General features: G+C 36.3%; 1 protein-coding gene across 3 annotated transcripts in view; it reads left to right on the top strand.

Moving 5' to 3' along the window:
* TEX10 (testis expressed 10) overlaps positions 1–24,733 on the top strand; it is a 63,694-nt gene that overhangs the window by 19,483 nt on the left and 19,478 nt on the right. For all 3 annotated transcript variants that reach the window (XM_077912691.1, XM_077912692.1, XM_077912693.1), the window contains exons 6-11: positions 10,378–10,616; positions 11,335–11,470; positions 13,091–13,266; positions 14,938–15,115; positions 19,353–19,441; positions 21,417–21,550. In XM_077912691.1, the coding sequence (XP_077768817.1) occupies positions 10,378–10,616; positions 11,335–11,470; positions 13,091–13,266; positions 14,938–15,115; positions 19,353–19,441; positions 21,417–21,550 (952 nt within the window). The remainder of the gene's footprint in view (positions 1–10,377; positions 10,617–11,334; positions 11,471–13,090; positions 13,267–14,937; positions 15,116–19,352; positions 19,442–21,416; positions 21,551–24,733) is intronic.

Here is a 24,733-nt window from a genome sequence, read left to right as displayed (position 1 = left end):
GGTGCTTCCATATTGGGTGCATAGATATTTACAACTGTTACATCCTCTTGTTGGATTGTCCCCTTTAATTATAGCGCCCTTCTTTGTCTCCTGTTACGATCTTTGTTTTACTTTATATTTTTATTTTTGAAGAGGCACATTTTAACAAGAGACACACAGAGAGGCAGAGACATAGGCAGAGGGAGAAGCAGGCTCCACACAGGGAGCCTGATGTGGGACTGGATCCTGGGACCCTGGGATCATGCCCTGATCCGAAGGCAGACGCTCAGCTGTTGAGCCACCCAGGCGTCCTTCCCCCTTAATATTTCTTTTGGACTGGTTAGTAATTATGAACTACTTTAATTTTTGTTTACTGGGAAACTCTTTTATGTCTTCTATTCTGAATGATAGCCTTGCTGGTTGTTGTATTGGCTGCAGATTTTTCTCTTTCAGCACTTTGAATGTATCCTGCCCCATTCCCTTCTGGCCTGCACAGTTTCTGCTGAAAAATTCACTGATAGCCTTATGTCTCTTGTGTGTTACTGTCTTTTTTTCTCTTGCTATTTTTAAAATTTTGTCTTTATTGCTAGTTTTTGCCATTTTAATTACTGTGTATCTTGGTGTAGATAGCCTTGGATTGAATTTGGTGAGGGGGTAATCTCTGTGGTTCCTGGTCTGGATCTTGGTTTCCTTCCCCAGATGAGAGATGTTTTCAGTTATTCTTTCTTCTGTCTTTTTTTTTTTTTTAATAAAGGTTTTATTTATTTATTCATGGAAGACAGAAAGAGAGGCAGAGACATAGGCAGAGGGAGAAGTAGGCTCCCTGCAGAGAGCCCATGTGGAGCTCCATCTCAGGACCCTGGGGTCACCACCTGAGCCAAAGGCAGATGCTCAACCACTGAGCCACCCAGGTGCCCCAGTTATTATTTCTTCAAATAAATGTTCTTTATCTCTCTCTTTTTTGATCCCTATAATGCAAGTGTTATTATGTTTGATGAAGTCACTGGGTTGCCTAAGACTTTTCTCAATTTGCATAATTTTCTTTCCTTTGCTCGGTTTGTTACTCTCCATTACTCTACCTTCCAGATTGTTAATTCACTTCTTCTGCTTCCTCTAGCCTGCTATTTATTCCATTAAGAGTATTTTAAATTTCATTTACTGTGTTCTTGATCTCTGATTGATTCTTTATCTCTGTGTTAATCATCTCTTTGATATCCTCCACTCTTTTCTCCAGTCCAGGATCTTCATAATCATTATTTTAAATTCTCTATAAGGCGTATTATTTATGTTTGTTTCACTTTGGTCTCTCAGCAAGGGTGAGGCACATTCTAACAAGATGTGTTGGTAGTCTGCTTGTGAAAGTCTGCCACAGCCAAAACTGAGGTCCTGAAATGTGGGTGTCAGGAAATATGGCATTGTAGGGTTTCTCCTGGGCTTCTCAGGGAGGGGCCTGCAGTGCTGAGACTCAGTGTAACTGGGAAGGGCATATCTGCTGAAGGTGGGGGAGGGGTGTGGTAGGGAGTGGAATGTGAGAAAGCTTGGTAGAAGCTAGTTGGGAGTGTTGGCACCACACTGGTTACCACAGGTGGCCTGTTGCAGGTAGCAGGTGTTTTTGCTGGGGGGTGGGAAGGGAAATGGCGCCTGCCGTGTCCTTTGTTCCTATAGTCTACCTGTGATCCCAGCCTCTCTTGGCCATGCTCTGAAATGAGCAAATCACCCTCCCTCCTGTTTGCCCCTAGAGTTTTCCATGTGCTGGTTCTGCACTATATCTTTGGGGCTATTCCTCTTGTTATCTCTTATCATGGAACTCTGTTTCCTAATGCCTTCTGGGCTCTCACAGAGTTTTAAAATTCTAGGCTTTAAGTCCTGCTGGTTTTTGAGAACTCAAAAAATTCAGCCCTTCTCACTTTCAAAGGCAAATATTCCATCCTCCCTGTTCATGGACTTCCCAGTGTGAAAGTATTTTCTACCCTTCTCCATGCCACGAGCTCCCTCTCCATTGTGTCAAACAGCCATGTGTCTTCACCTTTCCCGTCTTCTTTAATGTCCCTTCCTTGATTTTAGTTGTGGAATTTGTCCTGCCAGTCTTCAGGTGGTTTCCTGGGTAATACATGGCTATGGGTGTTTTCTAGTTGTATCCCTGGGAGGAAGTGAGCTTGGGGTCTGCCTATTCTGCTGTCTTCCCAGCTGACTTTGCAGTTGTGGAATTTTTAGCAAAAATAGATTGGTAGTGTAACTAGCTTATTCCTCAGAAGATTCCCCAGGGATTCATTTTTTTTTTTTTTTTTTTTTTAGAGACTCTGGGCTGCTCTCTTACATCCATAAGGTGCTGCATTGAATATTTAGCAGATAACATGTGGAAGGCAACATTGGCTTCACCCAGTGGTCTTCACATTTACTCCTGTAACCCCACTTAATTTTTGATTTAATGTCTAAAATTTTTCATCTTCAGTTAAAATACAGAATTACGAAGGATATTACTTTTATTGTTGTAGAATATATCTAACATGAAATTTGACCTTTTAAATCATTTTAAGTGTATTAAGTATATTTACATTGCTATGCAACCATCACCACCATCCGTTTCCAGAACATTTTTCATCTTCCCAAACCAGAAGTCTGTACCCATGAAACAGTAATGGTCCCTTACCACCAGCGCCTGGGAACCAGTATTTTTTTTTTTTTTTTTTTTAAGATTTATTTGTTTATTCATGAGAGAGACAGACTGAGAGAGAGAGAGAGAGAGAGAGAGGCAGAGACTAGGCAGAGGGAGAAGCAGGCTCCCTCCAGGGAGCCCGATGTGGGACTGGATCCTGGATCACAAGCCAAAGGCAGGTGCCCAACTGCTGGGCCACCCAGGCATCCTGGAACCAGTATTACACTTTTGTCTCTATTAATTTGACTCTTCTAGGTACCTCGTATAAGAACCATAACATATTTTTCCTTTTGTGTTTGGCTTAATTTCACTTTGGAAAATGTCTTCAAGGTTCATTCATATTGTAGCGTGTAGCAGCATTTTTTCCCTTTTTTGAAAATAGATTTTATGTTTTTAGAGCAGTTTTAGTTTGATAGTAAAATTGAGCAGAAAATACAGAATTGTCATGTACTCCTGCTTGTAGAAATCCATAGCTTTCCTCACTGTCAGCATCCTGCACCAGAGTTAAACATTTACAGTTTATGAACCTACACTGACACATCATTTTCATCCTAAATCTATAGTTTATGTTAGAGTTCACTGGTGGTATTACAAATTCGGAGTTTTGACAAACATATGATGACATCTATGTACCATTATTATATTATATAGGATAGTTTCACTCCCCTAAAAATCCTGTTTTCTCCTATTCATCCTTCCCTTTCCCATGTTTTTTTCATGACTTTTTTTAAGTGTTAAGTTCCATTGTATGGAACAGTTTATGTATCACAGTTTATGTGTCACAGTTTATGTATCCACTCACCTACTTACTGAAGATCCTCTTGGTTACTTCCAAGTTTTCCTTCCTTTTTAAGGCTAAACAATACTCCATTGTATGTATATACCATATTTTATCTATTTATCTGTCAATGGGTGTTTGGGTGGTTTCCATCTTTTGGTTACTGTGAATAATGATGTGAACATTGGTGTTCAGGTGTTCATTTGAGTACCTGCTTTCAATTCTTTCATTTATATTAAAGGCTATAATTTTGTCATTGTAAATACTGACCTTTAAAAAAATGCAGTGTAGTCCTCTCTAAGAAAAGGTTCTTTTTTTTTTTTTTTTTTTTTTTAAGATTCTATTTATTTTAAAGAGTGGGCATGGAGATGCTTGGGTGGCTCAGTGGTTGAGCCTTTGGCTCAGGGTGTGATCCCGGGGTCCTGGGATCAAGTTCCCGCGAGGAGCCTGCTTCTTCTTTTACCTGTGTCTCTGCCTCTTTCTCTGTGTCTCTCATGAATAAATAAATAAAATCTTTAAAAAAGTAAAAGCAAAGAGCAAGTGCGAGCAGGGTGAGGGGCAGAGATTGGAGGGAGAAGATCTCAAGCTGAGCTTAGAGTGTCATGTGGGGCTTGATCTCATGACCCTGAGATCATGACCCAAGGTGAAATCAAAGAGTTGGATGCTTAACCAACTGAGCCACCCAGGTGCCCCTAAGAAAACAGTTTTTGTGCTCAAAATGTGTTAGTCTATGGTGATTATTCCAAGTTAATTCTTATATGTACTAGGAACAAATACTATAACTGAACTAACATGAGTTCAATCCTTGGTGGGTTACAGATAGAGATTTCAGATGGAATCATAAAATGGAACATATTTACTGCAGTAAGGAGATCATGGGGAATAACTTCCAAAGCCATGTGTCCCTGAGTATGGATGAGCAGGTTCTTTTTATTTAGGGTTTAGGATGAATATTCAGAAAGGGGACCTCTGTCCATCACATGTAAAGGCATGTGATGTATGTTTGTGCAGACATGCTTAGGAAACATGCCTGTACATGTGTGCTATGTTATGAAGCTTGTGCCCCTCCCAGGGTTTAGACTTTAACATCATAATGAGGCAAACCCTGTCAGGGGAAGAGGTTTTGGGCAAACTCTTAACGGTATAAACTGGATGGAGTCTTGAGCTCCTTATCTTGGATAAGAAATACAGGGCCTTGTTTACTTTTGAAGCAGCACAGGAGTTTCACCGCTGATTTATTGTTTCTGTTATAGTTAGCCTATTTACTGGCCTCTAAGAGACTTAGTTTTTGCATTTCTTTAGTTACCCTTAACTACATTTTTGTATTTTCTTTGTAATTCTGACACTTCCTAGGAAGCTTTGTAAGAAATGTAGTTAGGCTAATAGAGCCAATGGAGCATTGATCAGGGAAAATATGAAAATAGCTGGGGACCTAAAATGACTTATTTTATGTCATAAAAGCTGTGTCGTGTCTCCTTTTTTTTTTTTTTTTTTTTTAAGATTTTTATTTATTCATGAGAGAGACAGAAGGCAAAGATGTAGACAGAGGGAGAAGCAGGCTCCTCATAGGGAGCCCGATGTGGACTCGATCCTGGGACTCCGGGATCATGCCCCAAGCCGAAGACAGACACTCAACCGCTAAGCCACCCAGGCATCCCTCTTGTCTTTCTTTTTTCGGGGACCCCAAATCTTTCTGTTTACAGTATAGTTAAGTCTTGCCTTTGGGCTACAAATCAACTTGGGAGAGCAGAAGTTCACTGCTGACAAGAGTAGTCTGCTGTTGGGAAGATTTACTAGTATGCTGGGAAAAGAAGTTTATTTTTCGAGAGGTAATGGAGAGCTTTGATTGATTTGACAAGTTGAGGTTGATTAAGTGCTGGTTGGGTTGTTGGGAATTTACTGCAAAATGTATTAGGAAAAATTGGTTTTCTGATTATGGTAGTGACAAATTTTCTTTTAGAAATTCTATTTGTCTTTAAAAACTGAGCTATATTAAAGAAGCATAGTAAATGTTAGTTCAGACAGTACATGAATGACTACATTTTAGAGAAAATTACTACCAAATAGATTTCTTTTTGAGAAACTAAGGACAGAATAGGGGCCAGAGAAAGAGTGCAGCAGGTATTGAGTACTTAAGCAGAATTCAAAAGGAAATTGACTTGCAGTATCATCTGTAGAAGAAATTTGAGCTTCCTATAGTTAAATTGAATAGAAATGTTTGTTAAGGCCAAAAGGAAAGATCATCTGGAACAGTATAAAGTTTATTTGGTAAAAAGGAAGTTTATTGGTATATTGTATATAGAAAATTTTCCTAACTGGTTCAAATAAGGACTCTAACTGAAGAACCAGATCTAATTTTTTTTTTTTTTCAGAATCTGAAATTATTAGGGATGGGTACTCCTTTGGGAGAGACTTATAGTATAAAGGAACAGAACAAATTAGGTTGTGGATGGGGGAGGGAAGCTTACTGGTATATCCTATAAACAGTAGACCATTGTTGCTATTGTGAGACAGTTTGTTATAATTAGCTGCCTTAGTCCTATGTCGTTTATCTTTTTTTTAATAATAAATTTATTTTTTATTGGTGTTCAATTTACCAACATACAGAATAACACCCAGTGCTCATCCCGTCAAGTGCCCCCCTCAGTGCCCGTCACCCATTCACCCCCACCCCCCGCCCTCCTCCCCTTCCATCACCCCTAGTTCATTTCCCAGAGTTAGGAGTCTTTATGTTCTGTCTCCCTTTCTGATATTTCCCACACATTTCTTCTCCCTTCCCTCATATTCCCTTTCACTATTATTTATATTCCCAAAATGAATGAGAACATACAATGTTTGTCCTTCTCCAATTGACTTACTTCACTCAGCATAATACCTTCCAGTTCCATCCACGTTGAAGCAAATGGTGGGTATTTGTCATTTCTAATGGCTGAGTAATATTCCATTGTATACATAGACCACATCTTTATCCATTCATCTTTCGATGGACACCGAGGCTCCTTCCACAGTTTGGCTATTGTGGACATTGCTGCTATAAACATCGGGGTGCAGGTGTCCCGGCGTTTCATTGCATCTGAATCTTTGGGGTAAATCCCCAACAGTGCAATTGCTGGGTCGTAGGGCAGGTCTATTTTAACTCTTTGAGGAACCTCCACACAGTTTTCCAGAGTGGCTGCACCAGTTCACATTCCCACCAACAGTGCATCCTCTCCAACATTTGTGGTTTCCTGCCTTGTTAATGTTCCCCATTCTCACTGGTGTGAGGTGGTATCTCATTGTGGTTTTGATTTGTATTTCCCTGATGGCAAGTGATGCAGAGCATTTTCTCATGTGCATGTTGGCCATGTCTGTGTCTTCCTCTGTGAGATTTCTCTTCATGTCTTTTGCCCATTTCATGATTGGATTGTTTGTTTCTTTGGTGTTGAGTTTATTTATTTATTTATTTTTTAAAATTTTTATTTTATTATTTATGATAGTCACACAGAGAGAGAGAGAGAGGCAGAGACATAGGCAGAGGGAGAAGCAGGCTCCATGCAGGGAGCCCGACGTGGGATTCGATCCCGGGTCTCCAGGATCGCGCCCTGGGCCAAAGGCAGGCGCCAAACCGCTGAACCACCCAGGGATCCCTGGTGTTGAGTTTAATAAGTTCTTTATAGATTTTGGAAACTAGGCCTTTATCTGATAGGTCATTTGCAAATATCTTCTCCCATTCTGTAGGTTGTCTTTAAGTTTTGTTGACTGTATCCTTTGCTGTGCAAAAGCTTCTTATCTTGATGAAGTCCTAGTAGTTCATTTTTGCTTTTGTTTCTTTTGCCTTCATGGATGTATCTTGCAAGAAGTTACTGTGGCTGAGTTCAAAAAGGGTGTTGCCTGTGTTCTCCTCTAGGATTTTGATGGAATCTTGTCTCACATTTAGATCTTTCATCCATTTTGAGTTTATCTTTGTGTATGGTGCAAGAGAGTGGTCTAGTTTCATTCTTCTGCATGTGGATGTGCAATTTTCCCAGCACCATTTATTGAAGAGACTGTCTTTCTTCCAGTGGATAGTCTTTCCTCCTTTGTCGAATATTAGTTGGCCATAAAGTTGAGGGTCCACTTCTGGGTTCTCTATTCTGCTCCATTGATCTATGTGTCTGTTTTTGTGCCAGTACCACACTGTCTTGATGACCACAGCTTTGTAGTACAACCTGAAATCTGCCACAGTAACTTCTTGCAAGATACATCCACGAAGGCAAAAGAAACAAAAGCAAAAAACTTCAGGATCAATTTATTGATAACTACAAATAGCATGTTGGGATTTTGATTTGAATTGTGTTGAATCTGTAGAGCTGGTTGGGAGGAATGGTTATTCAAGCCACTGGTGTAAAGCAAAATTGGGATTAAGTTTTACCTAAGAGCTATTTTTATTTCTTCTTCACCTTTACCCTGGATAATATATGAAAGTCCCCTTGTTAGTCAGGTCCTGGGCTCTGACTTTTCCCTGTGAGGCTGCTTAAAGGTTACATCAGTTTTGCAGCATTTTCTTTGAAATTGGCAGCTGCCCTAAGGACAAATCCTTGAGTGATAGTATCTTGCTTTTTTCATAGATTTTGGGACCCAGTAAATGTTTATTATCTTCTTAGCTCTTGAATACTTCTGAGGTTTTTAAAAATGATTTCATCTAGTTTTAAAGTTGTTTGGAGGAAGAGGATTAGTTCTAATTAGCTACATTATTGTTACTGAAAATTGGTTTACCTATCGGCCTGCGTCCCTCATAGAATTGATGGTTGGTATATTTAGTCTTTAAAAATTTGTGTAAATTATTGGAAGAGCAGAATAGATTCTCCTAAGTTTGCAGTGTCCATTTGGACCTGCCAGACAGTAATAGATTATGCTGCTTGAGATATACTTAGGGTAGATCTTGGTAAGCTCTACTTGTGAAGAAATGTGGCAATTGAGTTTTTGTGTGGTCTAATTAATGTTAAAATGTGTCTTGGTTTTGGGTGCTGGGCAGTTTTGCAAAAAACCTTGTAGTTATTTGGGTTTGTGATGTGTAGACTGCTAGTTCTTTGTCCCAGTCTCATTCTTTCTTTTCTTAATTTCTGGTGTGTAGCTAGGAATATGACTATAAAAAGTAAAAATTGTATTTCCTGCTTCTTTTGCAACTAAGAGTGGTCATATGAGTAATTTTCATCAAATAGCTTGGATTTCTCCTTCTGGTGTCAGATTTGTCTGACAACTTTGAGTTGTCTTTTAGCCTCTGCCTGGGGTTATACCGGAGACACTTCAGGCTACACATATCAAAAGTAATATTTATTTTCTGGATCTCTGCTGCTTCATTTATCCAGTCACCAATGCTAGAACTTTTAATTCCCCCAATTCCCACCTTTCCAAGACTCACATACATCTTATACACTTAAACTTCAAATCCAGCTAATTTTTATTCTTGCTAAATGTTCTGCCTTCTCCCAGTCCATACCCAGCATTGACCCTGGTTCTTGAGCTTGCCATCTGTTGCCTAGATTGTTACAATAGCCACATAACTGCTTCTTTGTTTTTGTTTTGTAAAGATTTTATTTATTCATTTGAGAAAGAGCAGGTGAGGGAGGGGAGAGAGCAGGAGAGAAAGAGAGGGAGAAGGAGAAGCAGACTTCCCACTTAGCACGGAGTATGAGTTGGGGCTTGATCCTAGGACCTGGAGATCATGACTTGAGCTGAAGGCAGAGGCTTAACAGTCTGAGCCACCCAGGCGCCCCTGCTTGTTTATAGTCTGGTAACTTTTCCATCCATAGAATCACCCATCTGAAATAAGTTTTCAACTATGTTACTCATGTGGTTTCAGAATTAACTCTAGTGCCCTTAGTCTTTCTAATAACTCTTTGTAATTTGGTGTCATTTTATTTTTCCAGGCTCGTTTGTCATTCCTGTAACTGTACATTTGATGCTCTGATAGTACCAAATTTCTTTTATTTCCTTTCCCGTGTATTGGTTCTTGACCACTGTGTCTTTGCTCATGCTTGACCTAAGAGTAACTTTTTCCTTTAAAATTGGCTAGTTTGAGAGATTTTTAAATTTTGTAAAAAATATTTATTTAAAAAAGATATTTATTTATTTATTCATGAGAGACACAGAGAAAGAGAGAGAGGCAGAGACACAGGTAGAGGGAGAAGCAGTCTCCCTGTGAGGAGCCCCATGCAGGACTCACTTGATCCCTAGACCCAGGATCACGCCCTAAGCCAAAGGCGGACACTCAACCACTAAGTCACCCAGGCGTCCCGAGAGATTTTTTATTTTAATTAACTTTACATTTTTTTGAAACCTGAAATAAATAGGCTCTGCTTTTGAATATGCCATAGTCTGAAATAAGTATTTATATTCTGAGTTGCAGTTTTTTTATTGAAAGTATTTGAAATATTTTTGGAAATCTATTTCTTGCTTTAAAAGAAATGTCTTATTTAGCTAGAAAAAAACTGGTTTTAATATGTGTATCACAAAAGTTGTTTCAGAATAGTGCTTATTTGGACCAGTCTGCTTATGTCACACATACAGAAATTGTGGCCAGGAGAAATTAGTGATTATGTTGGTGAGGTAGAAGCAGAGTTAAGATCTACTGTGACCTACATCCAAATATAGGTATATGCTTTAAAAAAAATCTTCAAGCATGTTAAGGTTCTCAAGTCTTCTCTCCAAATCACGTTTAGGATTACCAAGTATTGTTACTAGGGCCTTTACTTTTTGTGTGAAGAGGAACTTGGGTAATGAGCAGTATACAGTGTAATTCATATCTTCTTAACAACCTTAATTCCATAAGGAATGGTTTATTTACAAAACAGTGGCCTAAACCTTGCCTCCATACCTGCTTCTTGGCAATTTATTTTAAAAGGAAATTTTTTGACCCATTGATAGCTTTTTTTAAGTATTCTAAGTGAAGCAGGCATGGTAGATTTAACACTTGATAGATGTGTGTGTCTTTGTTTGTTTTTAGCATCAAGCATTGCACGATTCTCTCCAATAATGTAGATCATCTTTTACTGAATTTAACACTGTCTGATATCATGGTCTCCCTGGCAAATGCCTCAACTTTGCAGAAGGATTCCAATTGGATAGAAATGATAAGGAAGTTTGTGACAGAGACCCTTGAAGATGGCTTTAGGCTAAATAGTAAGCAGCTGAACAGATTGCTTGGGGTATCGTGGAGGTTAATGCAGATACAACCCAACAGAGGTAGGTGTTAACTGCTTTATCTTTCTTTCAGAGAGGAGCTCTTATATATGCTATTAGGGTCTAGTTTTGAATTAGTGATTTTCAAACTTTATACATAGGTTAATTACATTCAAGCCATAAAAGATAGCTCCTACAAAGTACTGTCTCCTTGAACACTTAAATTGTATATGGCTCAGAGCGTCTCTTTCTCAGTGAGTAGGTCCTTTGTGAAGCAACATGGTAAGATTTCTAGTAGATTACAGACTTGAGTAAAAGAAGGTAGATACAGTTAAGAGGAAATGCCATTGAGCCTAATGATAAAATACCCATTTCTCAGTCTAGTTTGATTAGAAATTGAGCACTTTTCCCTTTTATCCATCTGGAATGAATCCTGCCTGTCTCTACTTCTAGCCTGAAGTTACATATTAGTATGACTTACTAATTGTTTTCATTCAAAAACAAAGCTTTCCTGTTTTGTTCCCATCTTACTCATCTTTCTAAGAATCCTGGTTATTTTCATCACTACATAGGTTTTTTTGTCCCTTAAGAAAATTTATATGTAATCTCTGGTTGGTTTGACTTTTATATTGGGTCATTGCTACAGGACTTCGGTAGTGATCATTTTGTGACTAGGGTCTTCTTTGTCATAGGAACAAAGTAAACCGCATCTGTGCTTTTAGAGGAATTAGAGCTGGTAAAGAAACATTTTTGATTCATATGCAGTTGTTCTTGTTTTTAGAGGCTACAGAGTCTCTCATCAAGGCAGTTTATACATTGTATCAGCAGAGAGGCCTTCTCCTGCCAGTTCGGACTTTGTTACTGAAGTTTTTCAGTAAAATCTATCAAAAAGAAGAACTGAGATCTTACAAAGTCAGGTAAAATTTCATTTATTTTGCCTTTCTTTTTCTTGGGGAGTTCTTTTATAGTCTGTTGAAATAAAATAATAGGGTGATAAAATCTTTGGAGAAGTTCATTTTTTAATCTCATTTCGTTGCATATAAGAAAAAAAACAAAATTGTATAAAGGAGCATACCTAATAGTACCAGTAATCTTTATGTGTATAACCAAGCAGATAAAAGCCTCTTTGAATTTGTATTTCTACTTGTTCACTACAGCTTAAGGACAATTGGAACAACCTATAGTAGCCTCAGCCTTTTCTTTTGCTTTCTGTAAAAGTTATGGAAGTTGAACCACTAGCCCTTAAGGACATGTTGGGTATGGGAATGAGGACAGTAGAAGATGAGAAAGTTTCTGGCTTAGTTTGGTGCTATCAAGTGAGATGGACAACACGAAGAGTGGAACTAAGGAATTAATTTTTTAATGTGATGGGTTTGAGGTATATTTCAGATGGTCAGGAATGTATGTTTAGGCAGAAAAGGATTGTGGGATACCTCAGCATACATAGGTAGTTGTTGAAACATTTGAGTCTGTAGTACAAACCAAGGTGCTTTTCATAGTTTATCTAAATCTCATACTCCTACTATGAGGTAGGTGTAGGTACTGTTACTTTCATTTTATAGGAGGAAACTGAAGCTTAGGTTACATAAGTTGGTGAGTGTCTTAAATAGGACATAGAGCTGAGACTTAAGTTCAGATCTTACAACAAAGGTCATGCTTAAATCATTAAGCTCTTGGGCTACAGCAAAAGTGATTGCTGTTACCTGAGCATAGAGACACTGGAGCTTTCTTGAGTACAAGTACAGTTGACCCTTGAAGAATGTAGGGGTTAGGGACACTGACATACACCTCCCCCACACATCCCCACCCCTCGTGCACAGAAATCTGTGTGTGACTTTGGACTACACTAAAACTTAACTACTAATAGCCTACTGTTGACTAGAAGCCTTATCGATAACAGTTGATAAACACATATTTTAGATGTTACATACATTATTACAGTTACATCTAAGAAATTAGAATATAATGTTTTCAGTATTTCTAGGCTGTGCACTTTTTGAGGTTTTCAAATTGTTGCAATTCTCCAAAAACTTTTTAAAATAGATTTATTGAAGAAAAATTGCTTATAAGTGGACCCACGCTGTTCAGACCCATGTTGTTTTCAAGGGTCAGCTTTATACTGAAGAATTAAAATAACACAGGTTCGAAGCCATTTAGTCTGGGAGCACCCTTCATTGAATGCATCAGTGTGTTAATATAGTATAATTAATTAAAATAAATGGTACAAAGAGTTGTACCATTGAGCACTTTTCCCCTTTTTAAGATAAACATACGGTTTTTAAGATAAACATACAATTAGTACCCCAAATTACATGATCTTTTTAATTCAATGGGTAAAATTGTGGAAAATATTATAGCTGAATAAATTTATGCTGCCATTCTTGTAGGCTCTCAGATGTTTAAATGAGTACATGTGGTTTTCTTGGTAGATGATTTGTTACTCTGGTATAGTCAAGTTAAAACTTTTTTTTGTTTAAATTTATTTCCCTTGTCTTTGGAAATCATACTTTATTTTGTTCTTCTTTGGTGTTTCTTAGATATCGTAGTAAAGTGTTATCCCGTTGGCTGGCTGGTTTACCATTGCAACTTGCTCATCTTGGCTCCCGAAATCCTGAGCTCTCAACACAGCTTATTGATATCATCCATACTGCAGCAGCACGAGCAAATAAAGAATTACTAAAAAGTTTGCAAGCTTCTGCTCTCCGAATCTATGGTAAGAGTTCAACTGTGTAGGTAGCCATTGATCTACCCTGAATTAGGAAGGAAGCTTCTAAGGGGAACTCTTTAGGTTTCCTCGTTTGTTCTTCTCTTCTCTTCTCCTTCTCCTTCTCCTTCTCCTTCTCCTCCTTCTCCTTCTCCTTCTCCTTCTCCTCCTTCTCTTCCCTTCCCTTCCCTTCCCTTCCCTTCCCTTCCCTTCCCTTCCCTTCCCTTTTCTTTTTCTCTCCCTCTTTTCTTTTCTTTTCTTTCTTTTCTCTTTTCTTTCTTTTCTTTTCTTTTCTTTTCTTTTCTTTTCTTTTCTTTTCTTTTCTTTTCTTTTCTTTTCTTTTCTTTTCTTTTCTTTTCTTTTTTCTTTCCTTTTCTCTTTCTTTCATTTGAGACAGAGAGTGAGCACAAGCAAGGAGGAGGGTCAGGAGGAGATGGAGAAGCAGGGAGTCTGATCTAGGGCTCAGTCCCAGGATCCTGGGATAGTGACCCAAGCCAAGCCTTTCCTTTAAATTATAAATTGGTTATACCATGGTTAAATTGCCAAAACAAGATTTCAAATAGTAAATTTATTTTCAATAGTAAGTATTTTTTATTAGGATAATTTTAGAAGGGTAGTTGTTGTGGATTGTTTCTCGGATTCATAAATCATCTTTTCACCCCCCTGCTGTTCACAAATTCAAAACTGATCAGGAATTTAAAAAAAATTCCTTTGAACTTCAGCCGCAAATTACATACTTAATCATAATGGATATCTTGTATGACTTCCATATATTTACATTTTTAATTCCTCCCAGGAAACATTTTACATTTTATTAGTATTTAAAAAATACTAATAAAAGCATACTGGGATATATACATATATATAATTTTTATTTATTATTGAGATATAATCATTCACATGCCATAAAATTTGCTATTTTATGTACATTTCAATGTTTTTAACACATTCCCAAATTTATGCAATCTGTCTGATTCCAGAATATTTTTATCACTCCAGAAAGAAACTATACCCCTTAGTAATCCTCCCCAGCTCCTGGCACAGAAATCTACTTTTCTCTCTCCGTGGATTTGCCTATTTTGAACATGGAATTTTATAATAAGGGTCTTTTGAATCTGGCTACTTTTACTTAATGTACTGTTTTCAAAATTAATGCATGTTGTAGCATGCATGTATCTGTACTTTATATTTTATTGGTGAGTACTAGTATTCCGTTGTATGGATCTTTCACTTATACATTCTTTAAGTAATGGACTTTTGTTTGCTTCTACCTTCTTGGGTTATACTTTTAAGTCTGTTTTTTCAGTATTGCTTATATATATAGGTACCTTTTGCTTTAAATTAGGTTGATATTATGACTGCCACTGTTTAGCAAAAGTGCTTATTTTTTACTGTTTTACTTTGTGTTCAATTCCTTTACCCCCATCAAAGTTCTTATTTCATACATGACACTTGGATGTTATGGAATTATTAGTGTGTTAAACAAATGTGTCTTTAAATAATGATTATGTTTATTTTACCTTAGAAAATAGTTTAAGTTGTACATATACTTTATGATAAAATTTTTTTTAAATGTAGTTGATGTATTGGAATTCAGTTTAACACAGTAATCTGCTTTATTAATTTGATCTCTGTATATCTTTTATAGTTGAATTTAATATGTGTATCTATCCCCACTAGATCCACAAGAAGGCACTGTAGTGGTTCTCCCAGCGGAGTCTCAGCAGCGTTTGGTCCAGCTTGTATATTTTCTACCCAGTCTGCCTGCTGATTTACTTTCTCGGTTAAGTCGTTGCTGCATTATGGGAAGACTCAGTTCAAGTTTGGCTGCTATGCTTATCGGGATACTGCACATGAGGTAGCATCCTCAAGTGAACTGTATTTTAAGTGTGTAGTCTTTTTCTCTATGCCTTTTATTGGCAATGTATAAGCTACAGAGCACTTTTAAAGTCACATACTGCTACTAACTTAATTTACTCTTAATGCAGCAATTAAAACTGTTGATATTATTCCTAGAGTAAGTTCACTAGAATAAGACTGTTGCAAGTTTTTTAGTGATTTGTATAGCTAGAAGTTATCTATAATAGTATTTGTATAGATTTATACAGATTTGAAATTATCAAAAGCATGTTGTATGGGTTCCATGGCAGGTGAGAATACTGTGCTTAAAATTAACCTTGGTGTTATGGAATTGTGAGACAGACTTCTTTTCAGGGACCTGCAAATTTAATACAGCTGGTAAAATAAGCATGTTTGTATACTCAGACAAGGAATCAATTGAAATCTTTGTGTGTGTGTGTGTGTGTGTGTGTACACATGTGGTTAAATATACATAACATAAAACTTAACTATCTTAACCAGTTGTAGGTGTACAGTTAAAACCGTATAGTGACATCAAGTATTTTCACATTGTTGTACAACTGGCACCACTGTCCATCTCCAAAACGTTTTCATCATTCCAAGCTGAAACTCTGCATGTGTTAAAACAATAACTCCTCATCTCCACTCCCAGCGCTTAGCAACCACTATTCTATCTTCATGCTTTTGATTATTCTAGGTACTTCATATAAATTGAATCATATAATATTTGTCCCTTTGTGTCTTGGATATTTCACACAGCATAACTCTATCAGAATTTCCCTTTTAAGGCTGACTTAATGTTCCACTGTATGTATATATTACCTTTTGTTTGTCTGTTGATGGATACTTGTTGTTTTCCATCTTTTGGCTATTGTGAATAATGCTGCTTTGAACATAGTGTACAAATCTGTTTAAGTCCTTGCTTTTAATTCTTTTGGTTAATATACCCAGAAGTGGAATTGCTAGATTACATGGTAATCCTCTGATTTTTTTGAGGAATTGCTATACTGTATTCCATAGTGGTTGCATCATTTTACTCTTAAATGTTTATAACTAATTAATGGTGTTTTATATTACAGATATTCAAAGTATTCTTAAACACCTGTGTTTGTATCATTAGGTGTAATATTTTTAGTATTCAGTAATACTTATTACTGATTGTGGCTCATGGACAGGCTCTAATATGGTTTTAGGCAGAAATCTAGGCTGTACCTGAAGAGTTTAAAGACTAACTTCCTTATGGTTTCTTGTCTATACAGGTCCCCTATCCCAGTTAAGTAGGAGTAGCTCACTTTATTAGTAGACTTTCTTTAGCTTGACAGTCTCTCCTTACCAGTATATGACATGTTGGAATCTCGTCACCTGAAGTGTGGTTCATAACTGGTGATCGTCTTTCCTTTTAGCAGAAGAGAGCTATCTGTAACATGTTTATATGTGAAAATTTAGTGTTACATTTCTTCTATATGCACGTGCATTAGAGAAAGACTTGGTCTTATTTTTAAGTATTTTAAGCATTTATTAGTTTCCCATGTTTTCCTTTCTTGGGGAAACAAAAATCCTGCTTTTTTTTTTTTTTTTTTTTTAAATCCTGTTCCTTGTCTAATCAATTATTTAATGCTAGGCTTTTAAAAAAAATTAAATGTTATTTTTTTTTCTGTTACCAAATTGTTTTTGTGTTTATTAACTTCCAGTAGAGGGCACTCTGTTCCTTTGATATAATTTGTGAAGGATCAGTTTTTGGTTTTTTCTTTGTTTTTTAAAGATTTATTTATTTATTCATGAGAGACAGAGAGAGAGAGAGGCAGAAACATAGGCAGAGGGAGAAGCAGGCTCCTCACAGGGAGCCCAGTGTGGGACTTGATCCAGGAACTCTGGGATCATGCCCTGAGCCAAAGGCAGATGCTCAGCTGCTAAGCCACCCAGGTGTCCTGTGAAGGATCAGTTTTAAAATTGATTTAAAATCACCATTTGAACACTTCTTGAAATTGATTGTCCTTGAAAGCTATATTTAGTATTTTTATCAACATCAGTTATGATTCACATTGCGTAATAATTTTTGTAAGGATGTTTTCAGATGTTTACTTTTTTCTTGTGGAGATTTGTGCTAACTGTTGAAAATAAATTTACAAATAATAGTAGGGGTTCATAATCATTAAAAACAGATTGTCATTGTAGTTAAAAGTCCACCAAGTTAAATTTTGCTTTTTAACAGAGTCCATTAGTGGACTTCTCTCTGTAGATGTATTATTCCCATTCAAACCAATCTGTCTTTTAAAAAATAATACAAAATTAGGACTCCTCAACTTTCTCGGGCCAATGACATCGTTTCACTTTTAGATTCAGAATTTTAAAATAATGTTTGCTTCCTTCAGTCATACATTGGGTTAATTCATATCTGGTTTTCTTTTCAAATATCCCTTTCTTTCCTCCATCATGGCTGTAAACTAGCCAGCTGTTTTTCATAATCTTCCACCTGTACTATTACAATATCCTATCTATCTTGTCCGCTGTTGCCAGACTGATTTTCTGAAATATTCCTTTAAATCTGATTTTTATCTGTTACATTAATTGGATTGTGAGATCAGGTTCAATTTAGGTTTTGTAGTTTTTGACACCCGTGTTTGTCTTTATCAGAGTTAATCCCAAGGAATATTAGTTTATTCCATGTATGAAAAACTCATCAGCTGAAAACTGTTGGTATTCAGTTTATCTTTTGAAAAGTGTAGAGTTGCTGCACCTACTTTTTTTATTGTCCACTTGCAGTTTTTTAGTTTGACTTTTTCCCCCATAGCATTCTTACTTGCATTTTTCCATTTGCCTTTGCTCATTCCTCACCCTTTCTGCCCCTAGTTTATTTACAGCTAGATTGGGAAACATAAGACATAAATGTGGAGAGGTAATCTACATTGTTAGATAAAAATCTTTGACAAGGGAGAAATTTTGGGACTAAGAAATTTGGCTAGGGTTTTAAGTGGTAAATATATGACCTGCTCTGCCAGGAACAGATTCATTTTGCTTCTTTTGCCCCGTCTTACTCTCAGAAGTATTGTGGCTTAGCTATATAGTACATATGGTCATAATTTTAAGACTGTATGATATATTGCTTGTCATTTGTCCAAAGTGGACTCTTAAGTGGATATGTTACCTCTTTTAGCCACTGGATGGCACAGTTGATTCCCGTTTTCACTGGATTAAAAAGCGAATTAGTTTGTTTTCTAACTACCATTTAATACTCCTTTCCATTATGCATTTCTGGCTTTTTTATAACATCTTTTTGATATTCCCTCAATAGTCCTTTGCTTACTGTGGGAATAATACTCGGAAGGTTGTTTTCATTATTTTAACTCCCCAAATTTAAAGAACATTAATAAATATAAATACAACTATTTTAACAGTAAAAAAAAAAGTGCTTTTACTTAAATTAGAGACTCTTAATTTTGTCAGACATTTATTCAGGTAGCTGTGATAAAATTTGTAGCCTCAGCTTGTTTGATCTGATCATTCTCACACCTCCCCCTCCCCCTCCCTTTTTTTTTTTTTTGCCATATCTAAGGCAGACATTGGCAGTCTTTTTCTTTAGCTTTAACTTGAAGAGAGTTTTTAAAGGAATCACCGGAAACTGATCCCACAGCAGGAACCACATAATCCTCATTTAATGAGATACTGCTTTACATTTAGCTATGCCTTAAGCACCCTACCAATACTTGAGTTGCACTATTATGAGGCAGACCCAGTTATACAGCTTTGCCAAGTATAGAAACACATAATTATTGTATAGTAGCTCTACATGGAATATTTTTTACCTAACCAAGATACTTTTTTAGTTTAGTTAGGTAAGAAGCTGGAGCTTGTTTAAACTTAACTCATTTAAGTAAGCAAGGTAAGACTTTAGGAAAATCAAGTAGCAGCCATACCTACTACTGAAAAGCAAAGCTTCATCTTGGCTCCTTACAGTCTGATTTTCAAGTGGTGTGGAAATTTTCTAAGTTACACCATATATATGGACCAATTATACTTTTTCATGAAAACTTCAGATAAATATAAATATTTTAGAAGTTAAAATTTTCTTATTATGGTACTTGAGCCCTTATATGAAAGTAAATGTATACCATGGATTTTTAAATTATCAATGCAGATTTGTTTTCAATAAAGAAAAATGGTTATATATTGTGCTATTTTTCTAGAGTCTTCAAGTTGGTCACATCTGGTAATAATTCTCCCATTGTTTATTATAGATCATCATTTTCTGGATGGAAGTATTCAGTTAAAGACTGGTTGATGAATGATGTGGACTATTTCAGCTTCTTATTTTCAACACTTACAGGTAAAGACATTCACCGGCCAAGTTAAGGAAAGGCAAAATCTAATATGAAAATTCTCTCTAGATAAACGAACAAGGAAGGGGTAGTGGAAGGGAGGTGGGCGGGGGGTTGGGGAGCTGGGTGGCGGGCACTGAGGGGGGCATTTGATGGGATGACCACTGTGTGATATGCTATATGTTGGCAAATTGAACTTCAATAAAAAAAAAATAATTCTCCCTAGATTTGCTGTCTTGCCTATTTAGGTCTAAGTTTTGAAGATGATAAATAATCTGTTTATCTTGAAATGATTTTTTTTTTTTTTGAAATGATTTTTATTGACTAACAAGTGGAAATCTTTGAAGGAATATTTTACCCTCCATTGTCAGGCTCTTGAGGCAGGGATATATATGATTTATGTTTAAATCTCTCAGAGTACAAGTACTCTGGGGATTATTTGAATGTCACATGAGTATATTTTCCTTTCTTTGTCTTATTTCTCAACTTTATTATCCTGGTTTATAGTGAACTGGATGTACTTTTTCAAAAAAAATTTTTTTAAGATTTTATTTGAGAGAGAGAGAGCACAAGCAGGAGTGGAGGGAGAAGCAGATTCCCCGCTGAGCAGGGAGCCTGACAGCATGATGTGGGGATATGTGGGGCTCATTCCCGGGACCCTGAGATCATGACCTGAGCCAAACAGCAGACACTTAACTGACTGAGCCACCCAGGAGTCCCTCCCTACTTGACTCTTTTTCTGATAGCCAGGTGCAAACCCCATTGCAGACTTTTAAAAAACTGATGAACAGAATATCCATCTTAAACATATTTAAAATGTTCAGTAGGAATGTACATCAGATTTCGATTCACCGTTTTCTATATTCCATTTGCTCTCAAAGCAAAATTAGTAAGATGAATCTAGAAATGTTATAAGTTAGATGTATAATTGCTGTTGTTTTAAATGATTGTACTATTTCAGCATTTGTGTTTTATATTTGAATGATGAAGATGAGATTCTTTGAAATTTTCTGAATACTTGAAGTTAGGATGCTTAATGGATAGGTTAAATGAGACTCTAGAAAGAACTTGACAAGTGCTGATAATGAGCTGAATCCAGCAAGATAAATATTGCATATAAGATAAATGTATTTATTTCATATTTTTAGATGTGCTTATTTGAGATAGGAAGCACGGGCTTTATGTTTTAATGGTAGTACCAGTTAGAAGGTTTAGTGGTTTTGGAAAAGCTCCTTAGGAGTCAGTAGTGTGATGTGGCCATCAGATTCTTTAGGCTGTGTCATGGAAATACAGGGATCTGAACATCAAAGCAGATCACGTTGCTGGTATTCTAATCATTCTGAGCATTGTCTTTCAGGAGAGACTGTCAGGTTGTCTATGTAGGTCAGACCAAGAGTAATAGAGGTGGTAAGAGAATCAAATTTTGTTTTATATGGGGTAGTTGAAGGAACTATACATGTATTATTAAAAAAAAAATCCAGAAGGGTTTAGGAGGGATAGAGTAGTTTTAAAACATTTGAATTTGAAGGGATATTATATAAGAAAATATAGAGATAGTATATGTATGAAGATGTATATCATTTTATTTGTTGCTTTGCTTTTCTAAACCTACCTTTAAAGAGAAAGCATTTAAAAAAAAATAAAAAGCATTTGCCTTTCACATTCTTTTTAAAGTAAAAGTGATAAACTTCCTAATATGAGGGATAAAACCTATTTCTTGCTGTATCATATATTGGGTAAGATCACATGCTTTTGTACTTTTTGTAATTTTATGAATTTTACTGCCTCTTATTATAAGCAATTCATTTTTTAAAAATACATGAAATGCAGAAATTCAGAGAAAGCAAAGCTTGAAGAAGAATACAGGTTTTCTAAACCTACCTTTAAAGGTACATGTCATGTCTCTTTTAAAAAAAAATATGAAGAATATGATTTGCTTTGTGGTTTAGTTTTTTAAATTGTCTGTGTTTATACCCAAATTAGGGTTTTCAAAAGAGGAGTTGACTTGGCTTCAGAGCCTTCGAGGAGTTCCTCATGTTATCCAGACACAGCTTTCTCCTGTGCTGCTTTACCTTACCGACTTGGATCAGTTTTTACATCACTGGGATGTAACAGAGGTAATAATGCATTTAAAAAAGAAACTCATTATTAAAACTCTGTTCATCAACCACCAATTGTTACCATATTATTAAGATTGTGTTATAGGAGATACTCTTAGAGATAAACAGACATGATCCATGTTCTGAGAGTGCTTATGATCTTGGATAGAAGATCTATGTCTCTAAAAGAGGAGTATTTTTCATGACAAGTTGCACTACTAGAGTAGAATAAATTAGCAATTTAAACGGTAGAGAAATTTATTTTCTTTTATCGTATAGAATATATAGGATAGATGCTTCTGTGGAAAAGAGAATTTGACTTGAATATTGAAGGATGAGTAAGACTATTTGGATTTGGTATCGTTGAAGGTGATTTTTTAAAAAAAACACAAAAGATTATTCTGCAGTTACTTTGGTCTTGAGAATTTGTACATAGTTTATTAGTTAATTTAAAACCCTTTACTTTCATTAAGTTTTTTTTTTTTTTTTTAAGATTTATTTATTTATTTATGCTGGCGGGGGGGGCAGAGACAGGAGGAGGGAGAAGCAGGCTCCATGCCGGGAGCCCGACCTGGGACTCAATCCCGGGATTCCAGGATCGCGCCCCGGGCCAAAGGCAGACGCTAAACCGCTGAGCCACCCAGAGATCCCCAACTTTCATTAAGTTTTAAAGTTCAACCTTACAAATCTTATTTTTAAGAGAAGTCAGTTTAAGCCATCTTTTATTTTTATTTTTATTTTTATTTTTTTAATTTTTATTTATTTATGATAGTCACACAGAAAGAGAGGCAGAGACACAGGCAGAGGGAGAAGCAGGCCCCATGCACCGGGAGCCTGACGTGGGATTCGATCCCGGGTCCTCAGAATCACACCCTGGGCCAAAGGCAGGCGCTAAACCGCTGCGCCACCCAGGGATCCCTTAAGCCATCTTTTATTTTTTTATTTATTTAAAAACATTTTTTTTAAAATTTATTTATGATAGTCACAGAGAGAGAGAGAGGCAGACACACAGGCAGAGGGAGAAGCAGGCTCCATGCACCGGGAGCCCGATGCGGGATTCGATCCCGGGTCTCCAGGATCGCGCCCTGGGCCAAAGGCAGGCGCCAAGCCGCTGCGCCACCCAGGGATCCCTTAAGCCATCTTTTAAAATGGGACTTTATATTTTATTCCTTTTACAAATTTATTAAATTTTAAACTATTTAAATAACTTTTATGTATTCACTAATTATCAAGTAGTTCAGTTTTCTGACAGACCTTTACAAATGTTAAAGTAAATACTAAATATATAGTAAATTAAACTTTATGATAAATCTTAGTAACCTAAGTTTGTATAGTAAAAATCAAAATCACAAATCTAAATTGTAAATTAATTACATGTTTTAAATTGGAATTATTAGGCTGAACTTTGACTCTAATAGGCCAAATTGTCTTATATGTTGCAAATATGTAAACTAAATATGCAGAAATATCACAAACATTGACATTAAAGATTTAATACTCTGAAAAATTTCTGTAATAAGTAATTTCTATTATTTCTTCAGCTTTGTTTCTTGCATGAAAAATGCTTACCCAATAAGAATGCACTTATGTCATCTCAATTAATTTTGGTTTCCAACCTTTCTTGCCAATTCTAATGTTATGTTCTCTGCTGGCTAATTTTCTTTTAATGATTCAGAAGGCCTCTGGTGAGGACACTGACTATAATCTTTTTTATAGTTTATAATTGCTAGTCCAAAGGTTTTTTTTTTTTTAAAAAAACAAAACCAAACAAAACCTCTTTGTTATTGTTCTCAACAGGATAGTCTCCAGATTCAAGTTACAACCTACTTCTTTTTTTTTTGGTACACAAATTGAGTTTATTCAAATCTGTTATTTACTTCTTTCATTCTGTTCTGAATATGCTTAATGGTTTTCCTATTAAGATTGTACCTTTTATAGATATTTAATACACTTCTCACCTGGCTTTGTTTGACTCTGATCACAATACTAAGTATGCCAGTTACATTTATCTTCTCTTTGTTGCCATGGTGCCTGATACTATGTTTATATGTAGGTTCTTCAAAAATACTATATTTTAAAAAGTGAAAAGAAATAATGAATTGGTTTAGCATCTGAGATTTTATCTACTCTACAGTAAATGAAGAGAGCTAAGACAGGTCTCTTGAGGTTAAGGCCTTGAATACTAGCGTGGTGGGATTAGGCTTGCCAACAATTTTAAGAGTATGTTTTTTTTTTAATTTAAAAAAATATTTTATTTTTCGAAAGATTTTTTTTTTATTTGAGGGAGAGAGCCTGAGTAGGGGGAGGGGCAAAGAGAGAGGGAAAAGCAGACTTTCTGCTGAGTGGGGAGCCCAACCTGGGCTCTATCCCAGGACCCTGGGATCATGACCTGAGAAAGGCAAACGCTTAACTGACTGAACCACCTAGGTTGCCCTATTAAGAGTAGTTTTAAAGGACTGACTGTATCTATTTAAACCATTATTATGTATTGGAGAAAGCACTGTATGGGGATTACTGGGCTCCTTATTCCAGGTATAGATTTGCCATTGTCTAGTTTTGTTACTTGGGCAAGTTTTATAATCTTTATCTGATAACTTAAATTTCTCATAAGCACATCATCTGTGTAAAGCCAAGATAAAATTGTCATGAAAATGTTATCAGCTGTATTTCTGAAGTAACATTTGGCAGGGACGTGTATTAAACTTCCAGGTTGATGTCTTTGAAATGTTAAGACATAATTAGGAAAAATCTGAAAGACACATTTTTGTTTTTGAAGTTCTTAAGTGAAGATTTCAGCTTTCTTTTGGATAAATTTTGTTATTTAAGTTGGCCTTTTCATGTAAAAATATTTGAAATACACAGTTTTTGACATCCTTAATGTAAAAATTTATTTTTATATTATTTCATTTGAAGAAGTTATTAGGACAGTGGGATTGCTTAGTTCTTTTGTAGTTTTATCTGCCTAGGCCAAAGGTATTTTTTAAAAAAATCAAACTTAAAAATTTTAAAAATTTTTTTTAAAGATTTTTTTTTAAAATTTATTCATGAGAGATACACAGCGAGGGGCAGAGACATAGGCAGAGGGAGAAGCAGGCTCTCTGTAGGGAACCTGATGTGGGACTCCTCTCAGGACCCCGGGATCATGACCTGAGCCAAAGGCAGGCACTCAACCACTGAGCCACCCAAGTGCCCCAAGTCAGA

Source organism: Canis aureus, chromosome 10 (genome assembly GCF_053574225.1).
Source record: "Canis aureus isolate CA01 chromosome 10, VMU_Caureus_v.1.0, whole genome shotgun sequence".
NCBI classification, from domain to species: Eukaryota; Metazoa; Chordata; class Mammalia; order Carnivora; family Canidae; genus Canis; species Canis aureus.
The sequence above is the reverse complement of the archived record's forward strand: the minus strand, read 5'-3'. Positions and strand labels throughout refer to the sequence as shown.